Here is a 15,400-nt window from a genome sequence, read left to right as displayed (position 1 = left end):
TGTGTGTTTGGTACAGTGTCCCCAGAACTTGCCGCTCCCCTGCATGCAACACACATCATTACACCAAGATAAAGTGTTGCCGTCTAACCTTACGTTAATTTGCCCGAGTGAATTTAAGTCCCCGCGAGTCTGGACGGCTTCCAACCCTTTACACAACCATTAGACTCCTCTAGCCATTACTCTCACTGTCTCGCTGTCTGCCTTTTACACAACGCAAGAGACGTCTCTCGTCTGGTCCTTCTGCACATGGACATCACAGAATTACTCATTATTTTAGTGGGATTATCAAATAAAGCAGAGCAAGAGCAACCCAATAATTCATCTTTAATGATTATTGCTGATTTACCTTCTTATTCTTTTCAAGATCGCTTGATTAATTGTGGGTCTTGCAAATGATAGAAAATACCAATGAAATGATGAACAGACGACCAGATTACTAATCGTTCCAGCTCTAAAACAAAGCTGTCAGCTGCTATAACAAGCAATGTATGAGCTGATAATTGAAAATAAATCCAATCGTTTTCTTATAGTTTCTTTTACAGATTTTCATGTTAATCAATGTTGACAATAAACATTGGTTGCCGCCCTAGAGTCATGTGCTAGTACATCTACAGGCTCTGGAAGCCTTCTCCAGTATTAAGGTCAAAAGGTGAAATAATCAAAACTCTCCGTCGGGTTTCCAAGAAGTCAGATTTCTACTCTGTACCTCACCGGTGTGGTGCTACAGTAACTCCCTGCATCCATAGTAACCTCAACAGTGGACCAAATATGGTATAACATCAAACTGGGAATGTTTGGCTATTCGGTTACAAAATGACGAACACTACACTGAGCCTTAATCGAATTGCTCCAAGAGATATATCTGACATAATCCGATATACCTTTCTTACATCACTTGGCTGCAGATGCATGGAGCTCTGAAATAACAAGTCTCTCGTCTGAACAGAACAGAGCTATACTTCCATGCCAAAGAATCCCCCCCACACACACACACATGCATAGAGCACCATCACAAACTCATTTACAGAGAAGGACATATTATGGATCAAGACTGCGCAATGATTACGGAGAAAAGGAGGAAGAAACTGGTTATTATCCAGCATATTAGAGAAAAAGGGAGGGGATTTTTTTTTTTTTTATAAACCAGAAACTACATGGATTACTTCACCTTTCCCCCAAACATTATCAGTCTGGTGTGTTAAGATGTAATTGAGTCAGCGTAGGTCGAGAGGCTCCTCTTGCCCGGCTGTGATGCAGTGGGTCTGGGTTGCAAAAAAGACCTATTGCGTACATGTTGCAGCAGCAGTTTTGTTTGAACTCCAATTGCTCCCTCAGCTTCAGTGAAAACTAATTCGCTCCCTGGCTTTGAATTCCCTTTCCTACTGCTCTTCAGTGCTTGTGAAGTCTGGCTTCATGGTACAGTAAAGGCAGAACTGGCAACCCGTTTAGTCTGTTGTCGGGTAACTTTCATCATTATAGGCCAGAGTCATTCAGAACTACCTATTAGGGGGCCATCAATGATCAAGCCCTGCCTGGTTCGTTACCTTTTTTGTGGTTAAGTAGGGTTAAATAAAAAAAATGTTAAAAAGGCATGGCTACAGTATGACGTAGGGTTCAGAAATTAAAAGGAAGAGCAATAAAATATGCTATAGTCTATATCTAAAGAAGGACAGGTGCACATTAACGAATGATACTCCCTTCCTTTAGAACAACCGAATAGCTACATTTTAGGTGAGCACCATGCAGTACGTCCAATAATATAACAAGGACACTTTTAACTTTCACAAGGCAAAAAAAACTCTATTACAGCAGAGACGATGCTCCACGAGACAGTATGTTACACCTTAAACAGCCGAAACATCGTATGGATATGATAGTGATACTATAGGTGACAAAGAAGGCGAAGGTTGTTTTAAACCACGCTATTAGCATTAGCACGAATCGCTTTATTGAGACGCCGTCATGGGTCAGGGTGGTGGACCAACCTATTGAAATTAAAACCGCAGGTAGGCTACCCACGGTTTTAATTTCATTTCGCGTGCGGATACGTACCTCCTCTTCGTGGTTGGTGAATTCACTCTGCTCGTTTTCTTTCTCTATCTTGTTGTTATTCATTCTGAGTCGGACTCTTCTATCACCTTCTCTTGGACTGTTATTCTTCTTCTTTTCCCTTCTGTTTCGCTCGCTTCTTCTTCTTCTCCGGGACCTAGATTTCTTTTCTTTTTTTTTCTTTTTAAAGCACCCTCCTACCTACAGACAACAGTCCGCGTGCGGCCGCTGCCCTAGTGACCCGATCTTCCCTCTACTTCGGCGACATCAATGATAAGTAAAGCTATATATATTGTTCTTTTCTTTTTCAAAAGAGCAACAACAACAAAAAAAGTCAACTGTGAGTGGTGTTTCTGTGCAGTCAGATAGTCCTCGACAATCCCTGGAAAGCTTCTCCGGAGGCTCTTGTTGCTGTTCCCTAAATGAAACACGGTAAACGTTCAGTGGACTGCGCCGCAGGCAAACTTCTCTCCCCATCTCCGCGGGAGGGAGGGACGGAGGGAGAGAGGGAGAGAGGGAGAGAGGGAGAGAGGGAGAGAGGGAGGGGTTTAGGGTGGGGTAGCGGTGGGATGCATCGTCTCTGGGCTTCGTCAAGTTTTATCAAGTGTTGAAAGAGCTACAGTGGAATTTCAGTGCCAATCACCAATTGCCTTTTAAGACCAGGTGAATGTTATTTTAGGCACTGCAACATGTCAGTAAAATTATTATTATATTATTATGTATTATTATACATATGCTAGCCTATTTATAATGTAATATAGGCTATATGTAAAGTCAGCACAGGGATGTAGCCAGGAATTTAGGAATACCTTAATCATGAGTCCCACACCTTACATTGCATTACATTACATTACATTTAGCTGACGCTTTTATCCAAAGAAAATTCCAATGAAGTGCTTTCAACCCTGAAGGTGCAAAAGTCAACTCTAGACAAAAAAAAACCTCTAGTATTATCTGGATTCTTTTTTTTTTAAATATGCTCCACATTTAAAAAATGATAACTATCACAATTCCCTCCTGCATACTTTGCACTCTTCATTGCACTCATTGTACTATTGCCTCTACATGTATGTTGTTTCTATTTAGAGTATTTATACATTAGAGTGTATATATTGTTTGGTTGTTTTGTATGTGTGAGAACATTGTGAGCAAGGATGTTCCAAATAAAAAATAATCATATGTGTCCTCATACCTGGCAAATAAAGCGGATTCTGATTCTGAAATATTTTATTTATTTATATTTACGACACTGTTAGGAATACAATTCTCCCGGACATAGCATATAATGATTCCTTTATGTATTCATTTTGTTGGCCTAAAAGTTCTAACATTTAAATACAGTTTAATGTGGATTCCTGCAAACAGTTAACTTTGTTATTTCTGGTCAATAGGCAACTGATGCGGTCCCTAGCCACAACGTTGTATTTCTAATAAACATTTAGTTTGAGGATAAATAGCCTTAAGTCTACACATATTGGGATCAAGCAATTAAACACACTTACCCCATGTGGAGTTTTTGTTGTTGTTCAATTTTAAACTGCCCCCAGGTTGCTAAAAATCCACAAAATTCTCAGGAAAAAAAACATGGTGGGCCTGAACCAGCTTTTAGTTTATGGTCATGTTTAATCAATTTTGTATTTCTAACAGTGTTGATGCATGATCTTTGCACACTCTCGCTGTGATGGGCCTACAGGTTGTAGCACATCTTTCTTGATCTGTTTGGGATCTAGCTGCCGAGGGACTGCATGGGGGACAGCTTGGGATCCTTGTTTTTATACGTGGTAAGCACAGAGGAAATATACAGTACCTGACACATATTGTGAGGTTACACATCATTATTAGTCTAGTGATGATGTGGCTGATAAACTACTCAAATTTTAGAAGCAATAAAACCTGATTAGAAACCTTGTTTGCATTGTTTAAATGTGTGTATTTTACCACTGTACGTTCCCGGGAGCAATCCAAGACACGTCTTTGTTTGGAAAGTGTTTCACCGCTCAGTTTAACTTCCATAGAGTGACTGTTCTATATCTTAACCTGTTGCCTGTTTGACTTTTAGCCTTCAAGCTGCGTTACATGCCATCTGTTTCGGTCATAAATCTGGTATCACAAGATGTCTCACTATGCTCTTCACACTCAGGAGTATTCTCTCTTTCTTTCTCTGCCTCAGCTCCTTGAAATGTATCCCTCAGCATAATTCATCATCTGGAAAGACGTACATGTACGTTTTCACAGCTCGCTGTTTATCATTTCAACGCCCTTGAGGATTTTTCTGGTTTGAGGGGAATATTTCTCTGATACATCCTATTTCCGTCTAGATTTACAATGAGCATGGCACGCTGTGCATGTGAAGGGTTACTGGAGACAACATCTTACATTGCTCAAGATTTTGTATACGATAAGATGCACTTATCCATGTGAGCTCACCCAAGACTAGCTGATTTATGACCTGACGTGGGGAAACAGCCATACCCTGGAGCTATGGAAGTGATGTCTCAACAACAGTGGAGCTGAGCAAACACTCCAACTTTACTGGCACACCTATTATTGTCTACAGCGCGGGGTGAAAGAACTGTCTTAAAAGCAGCGATCAGGTGACAACGCAGCCTTGAATGCTTCCCTAATTTCAAAACATTTATTTTGAGCAACTGCTTCACTTTGTATTTCACGATGAAAAGTTGGAGAGCTGACAGTAGCTCAGTAGTGGAGACTTATGCTGCATGACATTTATTGCACAGGACAGACGCTCAAATCTATGACAGCCAGTGCCGAACACAGAGGGAGTCATTTTTGCTGAACTTGCACCTCAAAAGCAACAAAAGAAGGAAAAGCAGTCATCTCGAATCGGTCGTAGACATTTCTGCTCTTTCCCCTCTCAGATCATTTCTATATCAATTACACTGCATCTGAAGCACACCAAATGAAGAAGGGACATGGCAGAGTCTTTGTATGCTGGTGAGATGCAGTTGGGGTTGAGGAGACAGGGAGGAGGGTCTTGGAGTCTTAGAAGCAGATAAAAATGGAAATATATCCCCTTGCTGCTCAGCACCCCTGTATCAAAGCCTCCTGCTGGAGTCTGGGGAGCAAGGAGGGGGAGGAGAGGTAGGGAGGAGGAGTGGAGGATAGGAGTCTGGGAGAGAGGGGGGGTGGGGGGGGAGATGTCCCAGCTGTGTTTGACAGGTCTCAGGGCTGATCTGTGTGGTCTGATGCTCAGGGAGGGAGGGTGGCCTCATGACAAAAAACACACACACAGAGGGTGGGGGTGGGGGGGGGAGCAGCTATAGGAGACAGTCCGGTTACGGTGTCCTAGGTAACACGTCAGCAAGCTTTGACACGGTCCAGCTTTCCATGTAGACATCGTTGTGTTACCAAGAGACTAGCTAGTTTAAGAAGATGCAACAGTGGAAGGAAGGAAGTTATTTTAGTTTGAAAGTGTGTTTGTTTCACATAATAGGAAGGGATAGATTTTAGAGACACGCCTCTTTATTTCGTCTTTTTTGCAGAGTTAGATGAGAAGATCTACAGCTTACCAATGTCATGTCTGTACGCTTAATATATTAATAATAAGGTTGTTTTTTGAAATATAGCCATCTTTTACAGAACAAAGTCACAACGTTGTTGAGACCAAAAAAACGTAAAACAAGATAACAATAAAAACGACTAATACAGCAATAGAAATAATAACAATAAAAAATTACAATGTACACTCTGACTTTGTCACTACACACAGGCCTGAAATACACACACATGTTCAGGATCTATTCATGCATTAATGGAGAGATGTCAGAGTGAGAAGGGTATCCACCGCCAGCGCCCTGAGCTGTTGGGGGGTGGGGGTGCCTCGCTCACCTGGCAGTGCCCAGGAGGTGGAGGGGCATCTCTCCATCTACCAATCCACACTCCGTACTTTGGGACTTGAACTCGCGATCGGCCGGTTCCCAACCCCCTACGGACCCAGCTACTGCCACCCCCAAGATAGGAGTGCTGGGAGTTGTCCTGCTGGACCTGGACCTGGACCTTGACCTGAACAGTCTTGCAGCAGCAGTCTGTTGTAGACGGTTCCAGGGACATCTCTCCGGGGCTGCTGACAGGGGCTTTGCTAGATGGTATAATAATCTCGTGAATTATCATCTCTAGCTCAGATTTTGATGCTAAGAAGCTGCAGCCAGCAGCAGGTTGGGTTAGCTTAGCATGAAAGAAAAAGTGGCTTTCCTAAAAAGGTTAAAAAAAAAAAAATCATTACCTCTAAAAGCTCAATAATTAACACATTATAGCTGTGCCAATACAGTTGTATAAGATGACCTCACCTTTTTTTAACAGCTGTTTTTGGAAAAGACTGTTCCTGCTGGGAAATGTTGTCCAATATTCAATCAGTTTAAAGTGAAGATAGTCCTGATCCCTTAGGCTATTTTCTTGAAAAAGTAAAATGTGAAAAACTTCATTTAAAGGTGTGGCAATTGCTCAGTCAGTAGGGAGTTGGTTCAAGTCCCCGTATGGACCAAAGTATGGTGGTGGACTGGTAGCTGGAGAGGTGTCAGTTCACCTCCTAGGCTTTTTAGCAAGGCACCGAACCCCCAACTGCTTGGGGGGCCTTTCCATGGACAGCCCCCCCCGCACCCTGAAATCTCTCCATTAGTGCATGTATAGGTACTGAGCATATGTGTGTGTAATTCAGGCCTTTGTGTAAAAACAACAGAGTGTAAATCGTAATTTCCCCTTGTGGGACTAATAAAGGATATGTTATTATTATAAATAATGCATTTGTGTATCTCGTGTGTTTGTTTCCTTCTCATGTCGGAAGATTTCAACTCACTCGTTAGGAATTTATTTCTTCCAAAACACTTTTGGGGCTGACCAACTCTAATAAACTGTAAACAGACTTTCAAGCGCTAGCTTAGCCCAGCAATGTTTAGCCATAAAACAACCCATAATGCAACACTTTCATAGAAGAGATGTGCGGATGTGTAGAAGACGGTGTTATGTTGGTATTCTCTCCATTCAAACACAATATCTGCTGTTGTGGATGTCAGGTCCTAAGATCAAATATAATGTAACTGGACAGAGTCCGGCTAGCTGTTTCTGCTCTCTCCAGTCTGTGTGTGCGGCCTAGCTAACTCACTGCTGGTTAGAGGTCCACATTTAGCATCATCTTAATGGCAGAAAGTGAAAGTCTTATCAATCGTCTCATCTATCACTCAGCAAAAAAGAAAACATATTTCCCAAAATGTGAAACTATTGCTTTAACAGATCTCTTGTTGCTTAGGTAACGGACATTTAAACTATACTGTGAGGACCTTTGTTGACACAAGGCAGGACGGAGACACAAATCAGATGATCCAGTATCGTCTTCTGGATCACTGACTCATAGCCGAAAGGCCAGCCTGATATGAGCATCAAAACGAGAATCCATCACGACACAATGCCGATGTATTGACCGGTGGTGGATCCCCGGGGGAGTGCCCCAGCGGTTCCTGCTCGGTCGGCAGTCCAATGACTCATAGATGGCTCGTCTCTTCCCCATTCCACTCTCGTTGCATTCCTGCAAGTCAGTATCAAAGCAAGCTCCTCATCACTGCTTTTCATGGTTACTAACTTCCTCCACAACAACCCAAAAAGAAGAAAAAAAAACACCAGAGGGAGAACAGTGTTGCAATCCATCTAGAGGTCATCTGTAAAAACAAGCAGGCCCAGCCGTGGACCTGACAGCAGCTCTGGCTTCGGCAGAGCAACACGCTTCACCCTTTTGAGTGATACGGGGTAAGTGGCTCTCGTTGGGCTTAGAGCCAGGCCCTTCCATTCCTTTGAGTTACTGATACACAATGTTCCTCCCTCATTCCTAGTGGCCCTTGATCTTCCTCTAAGATCACCAATGAGCAGCTTGTGGTCAGATTGACCCACTTTAATTGGCCAGGAGAGGCTTGGTGCTTTGTTTTAGTCTTCCCAACCAAAGCTCTGTTAACTCAACTTCTGTGCGACGTAAAACTCTTTTTAAATGACATTACCAGTATTTTTTTTTTTTTTTTAATTTCCCAGGTTGATCTCTTTCCTTTCCAAATATAGTTCTGTACAGGCTACAGTGTTGCCATTTGTTGCAATACATTTTTCTACATTTTAACAAGAATAACAATCCTACAGTATGTAGGAGTAGTAGAGTACAGTAGTAGCTTTTGTACTCCGGGACGGGGTTGGAAGCTAAATGCTTGCACTCCTAGAATGACAATGCTCATATTGTCACTACACAATATGTAGTAGAAACCTGATTGGTTTATTTCCTGATCAATGGGCTATCCCGACCCTACTCTAAATCCACGACCTTCCACTTCCAGGATTGATCTGTTGCCGCCGAGTTTTTTGAACGTACACCAAGTCTCTTCCTGAGGCTATTTTGCAGCAGGACCGGGGCTCCGGGCCGTGCCTGATGCCACCCATGACGATCGCGGGTAGTTTTAAGAAATGCGGGGGTCTGGCAGTGCAAGACTATCCTGACCCTAACTATTCAAGGTCAATCGTAACCGTCCTTGCACATGTGTAGAACGCGATTGGGTTTCCCTTCACGGATCAGCCAGCCACAAAACTCATGCCTAGCAGGTATAATGTTTACCATCGGAGTTTTTCAACACAATGTGTAGCTAAGGCGGATTGGAATGTCATTAGTTTTGCAGGTATTTGGTCCATAAATCAAAGTTTAGCCATGCTAAAATAACAGCTACAGAAGCCATTACTTAGTTTAAGTAGTAAATCTTCCTTGTTTCATCACTGAGACATAACGCCCAAGTTGAGTGTCTTTCTGTTGGTGCACAAATGATGTTTCGATCAGCTTACTGTCAATCACCAACCACCCACTGGAAGAAATGCAAGCCTCTGACAGGATAGAATCCCTCAACAATGTGTCACCTAACAAACTTAAGTGTCTTTTTGTTAGGGGTGTCTTTGTTAGCCTGATAAGTAGAAGGGGAAAAAGTGAAAAAGGTAAGGTTAATATTTCAAGATGGTGAAAAAAATGAGGCAGGTGTGTGGAAAAAATGTTGGTTTGACTAATGGACTCATGTCAGTGTCAGCCGTACCAGAAAAGTTCATGGTTCGACAGGCAGAGGAAGGGTTCAGTAGAGAGCAGAGACCATGCGAAGTAAGTCTCCTCGGCTTGGATTCCCAAATGTTGACACAGGTCTATGTAATGGACTATTATGTTTCCTTTGAATGCTGCTGAGTGGGTCTAAAATGTCTTAAAGCAGGTCAAAGGGAAGTATGTGAAGTTGTATATTCCCTTTTGTTGTGCAGTGGAAACAATAAAAGGTTAAACTAAAACCCTGAGCTCTTTCCAACTGCCTGTAATCTTTATTGAACGTGTGTTTTTTGTGTGTGTGTGTGTGTGTGTTTGTGTGTGCGTGTGTGTGTGTGTGTGTGTGTGTATGTGTGTGCATGCGTGCGCAAAATAATAGTTAATTTGCTTTCTGCATTTTGCTTTAATCTGCAGAACTTTGCGAACTTTGAATTGAAATCATGTTATTCGGATTTGTACCTTTCCCTTTTTACGACATCTTGTTATCGTCATGTCACGTTTTTGTGAGGTCAAAACTTTATGTCAGTACCAGTATGTTATTAGTTTTTATGACATGTTTTGCAAGGAAAAAAAATATTACTACAAATACTGTAGTGCATTATGCATCTAAATCTATGTACACATACACATGCGAACATATGTGTGCATCCATGCCGGCCTTGCATATGTATGTATACATTACACCATAAAAAAAGTATTTGGCATCATTTAATTCAATATTTACATTCTACTTAATATTTCCGTTCTTTAAGAGTACTTTACAGTTTTGTGCAGTACACTGTGGCATTACTTCTTTTACTTAAGCAGAGCATCTGAATACCTCTTCCACCGCTGCTTAAAATCACAAATGTGAACGTCATGGTGACATTGGGGGAAAAGGCAGGGATTAGAGTTCATTCTCTGGGGAATATGAATATATGTATCAATTTTCAAGGCAATCCATCGAACAGTTACAGTCTGTTATTATGTCATGTACTAAACATTGTGTATGTATGTATAACGCATACTAGTATTTCATTTATAGTTATATTCTGCGCTGTGTGACTGATTTTGCTTCTGCAACACTGTAATTTCCCATTTTATTGGATCAATAAATATCTATCTATCTATCTATTTATCTATCTATCTAGAACCAAAAGTGGTGGCCCACCCCACCGACCCTGCCATCCACGGAGCCATGCCGCGTCCATGGCTAAAAAGACATGACATCCAGTGTTTCGGGGTCCCTGTTGTGATGGAATTAATTATTTCTGTGGGATTGCAATAGAAATCCCTGCAGCCTATAGGTCACATTTCACTTTTTAAAGGTGGAGTGGACCTGGAGGCAAAGGCCAGCTGTCAGAAAGCCTTTATCCTCTCAAACCAACTGGTGGCCTGTTTGACCATGGCTTACCGCGGTGGACTACACCCAGACTTGAACTATGGAAAACACAGACCCATAACAGTGTATCAAACTGATGCTATCACCCCATCCCCCCTTTTTTAAATACATATTGATAGTTTGATATCCTTCTGTATAATGGAGAAACACAAGTTTTCTTGTGTTTGACACCCATTGTCACAGCAACCTGCTCAGTGTCAAGTACTGTATTATAAACTAAAATCTCATGCTTCTCTTTTTGTTTATGATAAGATATTATTGACTCTTCAGAGAATGCCCCTTATTGTAGCAAAGGCCAAATATTGACATGAGATAATCCCATGAAAAGAAAAGCAAATACCGCTGCGATACACGCTCCTTAAACACGCGAGTGGGTGGCGGATAATTCAGTTTCACAACAGTACAGTAAGGGAGAGGTATAAATAACTGCATCCAAATATAGAACATTTGAACTTCCTCTCAAATTCCATAGCATGAGGTGCTATCATCAGAGCCATTTTGCCTCTCTAAAAACCCACTGCAGATTAAAAGGCCACACTTGACCCCCCCCATGAGGCCCTTGTCACTCTGCACATCCGTGCAACTGTGCCCAGCATCTGTCTTCCTTGTCATGTTAAAGTAAACTGACGCTTTGGCAACACCCCAAAATAAAAAGGATGGTCGTGCAGAAGAAGTGAGAACGGAAAGGAGCCTAGACGTTGCCCCGGCTGCACTACACTGCTGAAATAATTAGCCCCTGGTTGACGTGGATTCCTTGTGGGACTCCACCGTGACATGTTCAAATGAGTATTGGCAGTGTGCAACACCAGCTGAGGGCCCCCTACAGGGAGCTGCTGTAGTGGGCAGCGCCCTGCCCACTGAGCACCACAATAAGACCAGGAGCAGTGGCCTTGAGCTTGTTTTACAGCCACAAGCGTATAAAGGAGACAACTGTAAAATGTAACAACTGAACTTCTTTTTTTTTTTTTAATGCCAGGTGTGTTAGGCAGAGATCCGCTACTGGCTCTCCACCACACACATCTTTCCACACCTAAATCCACAAGGCTGCGGCACAGATGGGAGCGCCACTCATGGGGCTCAGACATGAGGAGGGAGAGGGAAGGGGGGGGGGGCTTTTGTGCACCAGGAAGTATCTGGGCCCATGCTGCAGTAGAAATCCAACTTACAACTACACCTGTGTCAATGACGATAAACAAGGCTGTGTTTGGAATTCCCACTGTACCCCGCGGCACCGATATGGCAACCCCTAGTGGGGGGGAACAGGACTGGCAACCCCTAGTGGGGGGGGGGGGGGGGGGGGGGGGGGGGGGCACAGGACTGGCAACCACCAAATCCAAGATACGGTTTACCACACCCAGAGTTCTCTTTTTATGCATTATTTTTGCTAAATGCACTTTTAAAAAAACACATCCGCTTACAGTCAGTGACTATTTGTACCCCATAAGCTTGATTTTAGCACAACAGACATGATAGTACATATATAGTACATATATTTGAGCGGTATTATTAATCAACACTATTTGATTTGGATTTGTTTGTATCCCCTGATGAAACAAAGAGGGGGAACCAACAGTTGCTCAATAGTCCCTCCTTGTGGTGAAAATAAAATATAGGCCACATAAAAAAAAAACAAGCAATCTTTATTAGAATCTTTATTGCAATATGTTTGTATCTTTACTGGTACAATTATAAATATATATCAGTATCATTGATTAACATAAAAATGGCACAGCATGTTTTCGTATTCCGGTTTGAAACATATCCTAAATAGTCTTAACATAGATCTAAGTGCAAAAGTGCAAAAGCAGAAATTATGTAATAATAATAATAATGCATTAATGTATACTATGTTAATGCCACATGGGGAAATGCAATTTTACACTGTGCTGTTAGAGATTACAGAGTGTAACATTGTAAACTGGTGACGTGTTGAAGGATGATGACATGTCTCACATGCAGGAAGAAATGCAGAGTGTGTGAGGGTCACTGTCAGTGCCGGAGGTGTCCTCCTAGACGCCGAGGCTGAAACACTAGAGTAGAAAAGGAAAAGACAAGCGCGAGTGGAGAGAATGGAGTCAACGGGTGTGCTCCCTCTCCAGCTCCATCTCAGTTTCTCACCGGTGTGCTGTTGCCTTTGACCGTCTTCTTCAGGTGGTGGTAGTTGGGCAGAATCTTCATGAGGAAGTCGAGCTGCAGAGTCTGAGGCTGCAAGATAGAAAAACAACAAAAACAAAAAAAAACATCCCCAGTTACACACATCTGCACAGAAGCCGACGGAACCTTGGGACTCGCCGGCGATCACCAGGCATCGATGGAGACTGACCTGTGGCTTTTCGCTCTGCACGCGGCGGAGGCAGTTTGACCCGTACACCACCGTGTTCTCTGGCACGACCTCGCACGTGTTGACCTGGCAGCATGCGCCGATGATGCACCCGCTGGTCAGGATCACGTTCCTCCCGAGATCAGCTGGGAGTTGTTATCGGCAGAAAGATGCACTTTAGTAGGAAAATACACTAAGGGGATATGGGAGTTAGGGTTGGGCTCTATGATTCTATTCACTCTGAGACATATATATCTATCACGTGTGCCATCCTGTGGTGTCTGTCCTGTGGACCTACTGTATATTATTATCTCTGGGTCATTTACACCATTGTGTAAAATGTTACAAATCAATAAGCAGAGCTGCTTTGTAGAAAAAAATTGTATTTCTATATCATTTTTTGCATCAATGTGATGACCTACCTTCATTGTGTTAACTATTCCTGGGTATTTCATCAATTAACGGTTTGATTGTCCACAAAGTCTTTTACTACTAATGATATATTGATAATACTGTGATTTAAAATGACATACAGCATAATAGATTGTATCCAGATTGCACACTCCTAATAGGAATACTCAGTGAATGCAGTACTTACCTTTGGACTCAATCACATTGTTGTCTCCAATTTTTAAGGCTTGGGAGACTGTAGCAGAATCATTAAGGATTTGAATTTATGAATTTAAAACACGGAATATTCCTAGCTTGACAAAAACCCAATATGATATATTCTTATGAGGATTATTGTAGAGGCTAAGCCCAAACTCGGGCCCCTGAGGGGCCTTTCCCCGGGGAGAGTAACTGACGCACTTTTTACCTTTTTGGATCAATGAAAGTCCAAGTCACATTTGTAATTAACACCATTGGTTCTATTTATTTCCATGGGATATAAGTTAATAATCCAGACAAATGAGAACTTTTATGTACGGTTATGTGGTGTTGCTGTTCGTGTGTCCGGGCGTGTGCGTCACCGTGTGTGGTTAAAAACTGAATGTTCTTCCGGGTTCCCCTTGAGGAACCAACGATTGGTTCCTATTTATACTAAGGGCACTAATTGGCTCTTACAATTATTAAATGTAAGAAGAATTCGGACGAATACTGAGTGCGATATTTAACCCTTGTGCTGTCTTCCCACCAAAATTTTCAAAATCAACGCTGTTTTTAACTTTTTCTCCCATTTTTTTCTTTTTTTTTAACACTTATCACACTTTTCCAACACTACATAACACTAACTTATTAACTTTAGTTTTACAGTTCATTTATGGTCAATAAACCTCATTTATAAGAAATTATACCCATTGTTTGAGTAAGAAAAGCAGAAATTAGGAATTATTTTGACTAAAACTAAAGGAAAGTATCTTTGTGGATAATCACAGACTGGAATATGTCAACTTTTACTCAATACTGTTTCAAAACTTACTTCAATTTTTTTTCTTCAGATGCTCTAAAATTGAATAAGAACCCCCAAATTTAAAAAAAAAATGAAAATAGAGATTTGTACATGCCAAAGAGCGTTACGTGGAATCAGTCGTGTTATTTTGGGTTGTTAAAAAGAACACTGATATAGGAAAATGGGTCAATTTGACCCGAGGACAACACGAGATATAGCTGAAATAGACTTGTCAGTGCTCTCTGGTGGACAAACTACATCTGCAACTCTGTTTCTAAATGACCCTAAACACATATTATGTGTTTCAGTGATTCCATTTCTGCTTATTGGCTAACAGATATATCTGCCATGAGGTAATATTTGCCAATTTGTCAGGCTGGCTCTGCTGCAATCAGATGTCCACATTGGTATTTGCACACAAAGGATACCACATCCCACTTCAAACACATTATTGGTCCCAATGGTCATGGGTTTGGGCTCCACGCCCTCTGTGTCCGGCATGATATTCTCTGGATAACTACAGACAGAACACACAGAGGAGATGAGGTTGAACAGTGTTGACGAAATAGGAAATGATGAGGTAACAATCAGTGTAGCTTACCTGTTAATGATCAGCGCCTGCTCCTCGATCAGATTCCCCTCCCCGATGATGATGGGCCCCGCCTCTGCTATGATCCGGGCTTTGGGGTGGACAACTGTTCTAGCACCTGGAAAAAAAAAACAATTAAAATAGGAAAATATACAGAATCTTGTCTTATTAGAGAATACAGCAGCTGGATAAGTAATTAGAAAAATGGCGCTCATTGGGACGTTTAAAGCAAATTCTCACCGATGGTCACATCTCCTCTTATTTCACTCTCCACACACACAACTGCTCCAGCTGCAATCTTAGCACTGCGAGAACACACACGTAAGACGAGATGTTAAAGAAACCGGAGGCTGCAGCCCAGGCAGGAGAAACAGTTAGTTATATGGATCATAGCTGTTTCAGTGCAAATGCAATTCGCGACCTATCGGCTTTATTAGGGTGTCGCCATCGGGGATTTTGCAGGATTATTATACGAAACGAGATTTTTAATTCCTAACAGCTAAAGGTGACTAATAATAAATAATAAAGGGTTAACGCAGCTTAAATGTATTGATCTACCTTTTCTGTGCCACGGTTTGCTTTGCGTCGGACATCCTCGCGACGATGAATCG

The 15,400-nt window shown here is 42.0% G+C and overlaps 2 protein-coding genes across 11 annotated transcripts in view; both read right to left on the bottom strand.

Moving 5' to 3' along the window:
* The window catches only part of LOC117962207 (RNA-binding protein with multiple splicing-like), a 37,247-nt gene extending 34,707 nt beyond the window's left edge, over window positions 1-2,540 (bottom strand). For 4 of the 10 annotated variants that reach the window (XR_004660599.1, XR_004660598.1, XR_004660600.1 and 1 more), the window contains exon 1: window positions 2,053-2,533. Coding sequence is in view for 3 of the 10 variants with exons in the window: in XM_034901365.1 (XP_034757256.1) it covers window positions 2,053-2,115 (63 nt within the window). In the remaining 7 variants the exon portion in view is untranslated. Of the gene's footprint in view, window positions 1-2,052 lie in introns of all 10 variants that reach the window. The other 6 variants (XR_004660596.1, XR_004660597.1, XM_034901362.1 and 3 more) reach the window with 3 other exon arrangements.
* Window positions 2,541-12,361: 9,821 nt separating this feature from the next.
* On the bottom strand, window positions 12,362-15,393 carry dctn6 (dynactin subunit 6). Its single transcript, XM_034856997.1, has 7 exons — window positions 15,348-15,393; window positions 15,030-15,094; window positions 14,802-14,907; window positions 14,629-14,717; window positions 13,409-13,456; window positions 12,814-12,956; window positions 12,362-12,695 (listed from the first exon to the last, which is right to left on the bottom strand). The coding sequence occupies exons 1-7, from the start codon at window positions 15,380-15,382 to the stop codon at window positions 12,597-12,599; spliced, it is 585 nt and encodes a 194-aa protein (XP_034712888.1). The 5' UTR covers window positions 15,383-15,393; the 3' UTR covers window positions 12,362-12,596.
* Window positions 15,394-15,400: the final 7 nt, after the last annotated feature.

Source organism: Etheostoma cragini, chromosome 19 (genome assembly GCF_013103735.1).
Source record: "Etheostoma cragini isolate CJK2018 chromosome 19, CSU_Ecrag_1.0, whole genome shotgun sequence".
Lineage (NCBI taxonomy): Eukaryota > Metazoa > Chordata > Actinopteri > Perciformes > Percidae > Etheostoma > Etheostoma cragini.
Note: the sequence above shows the minus strand (reverse complement) of the source record. Positions and strands in the feature narration are given on the sequence as shown.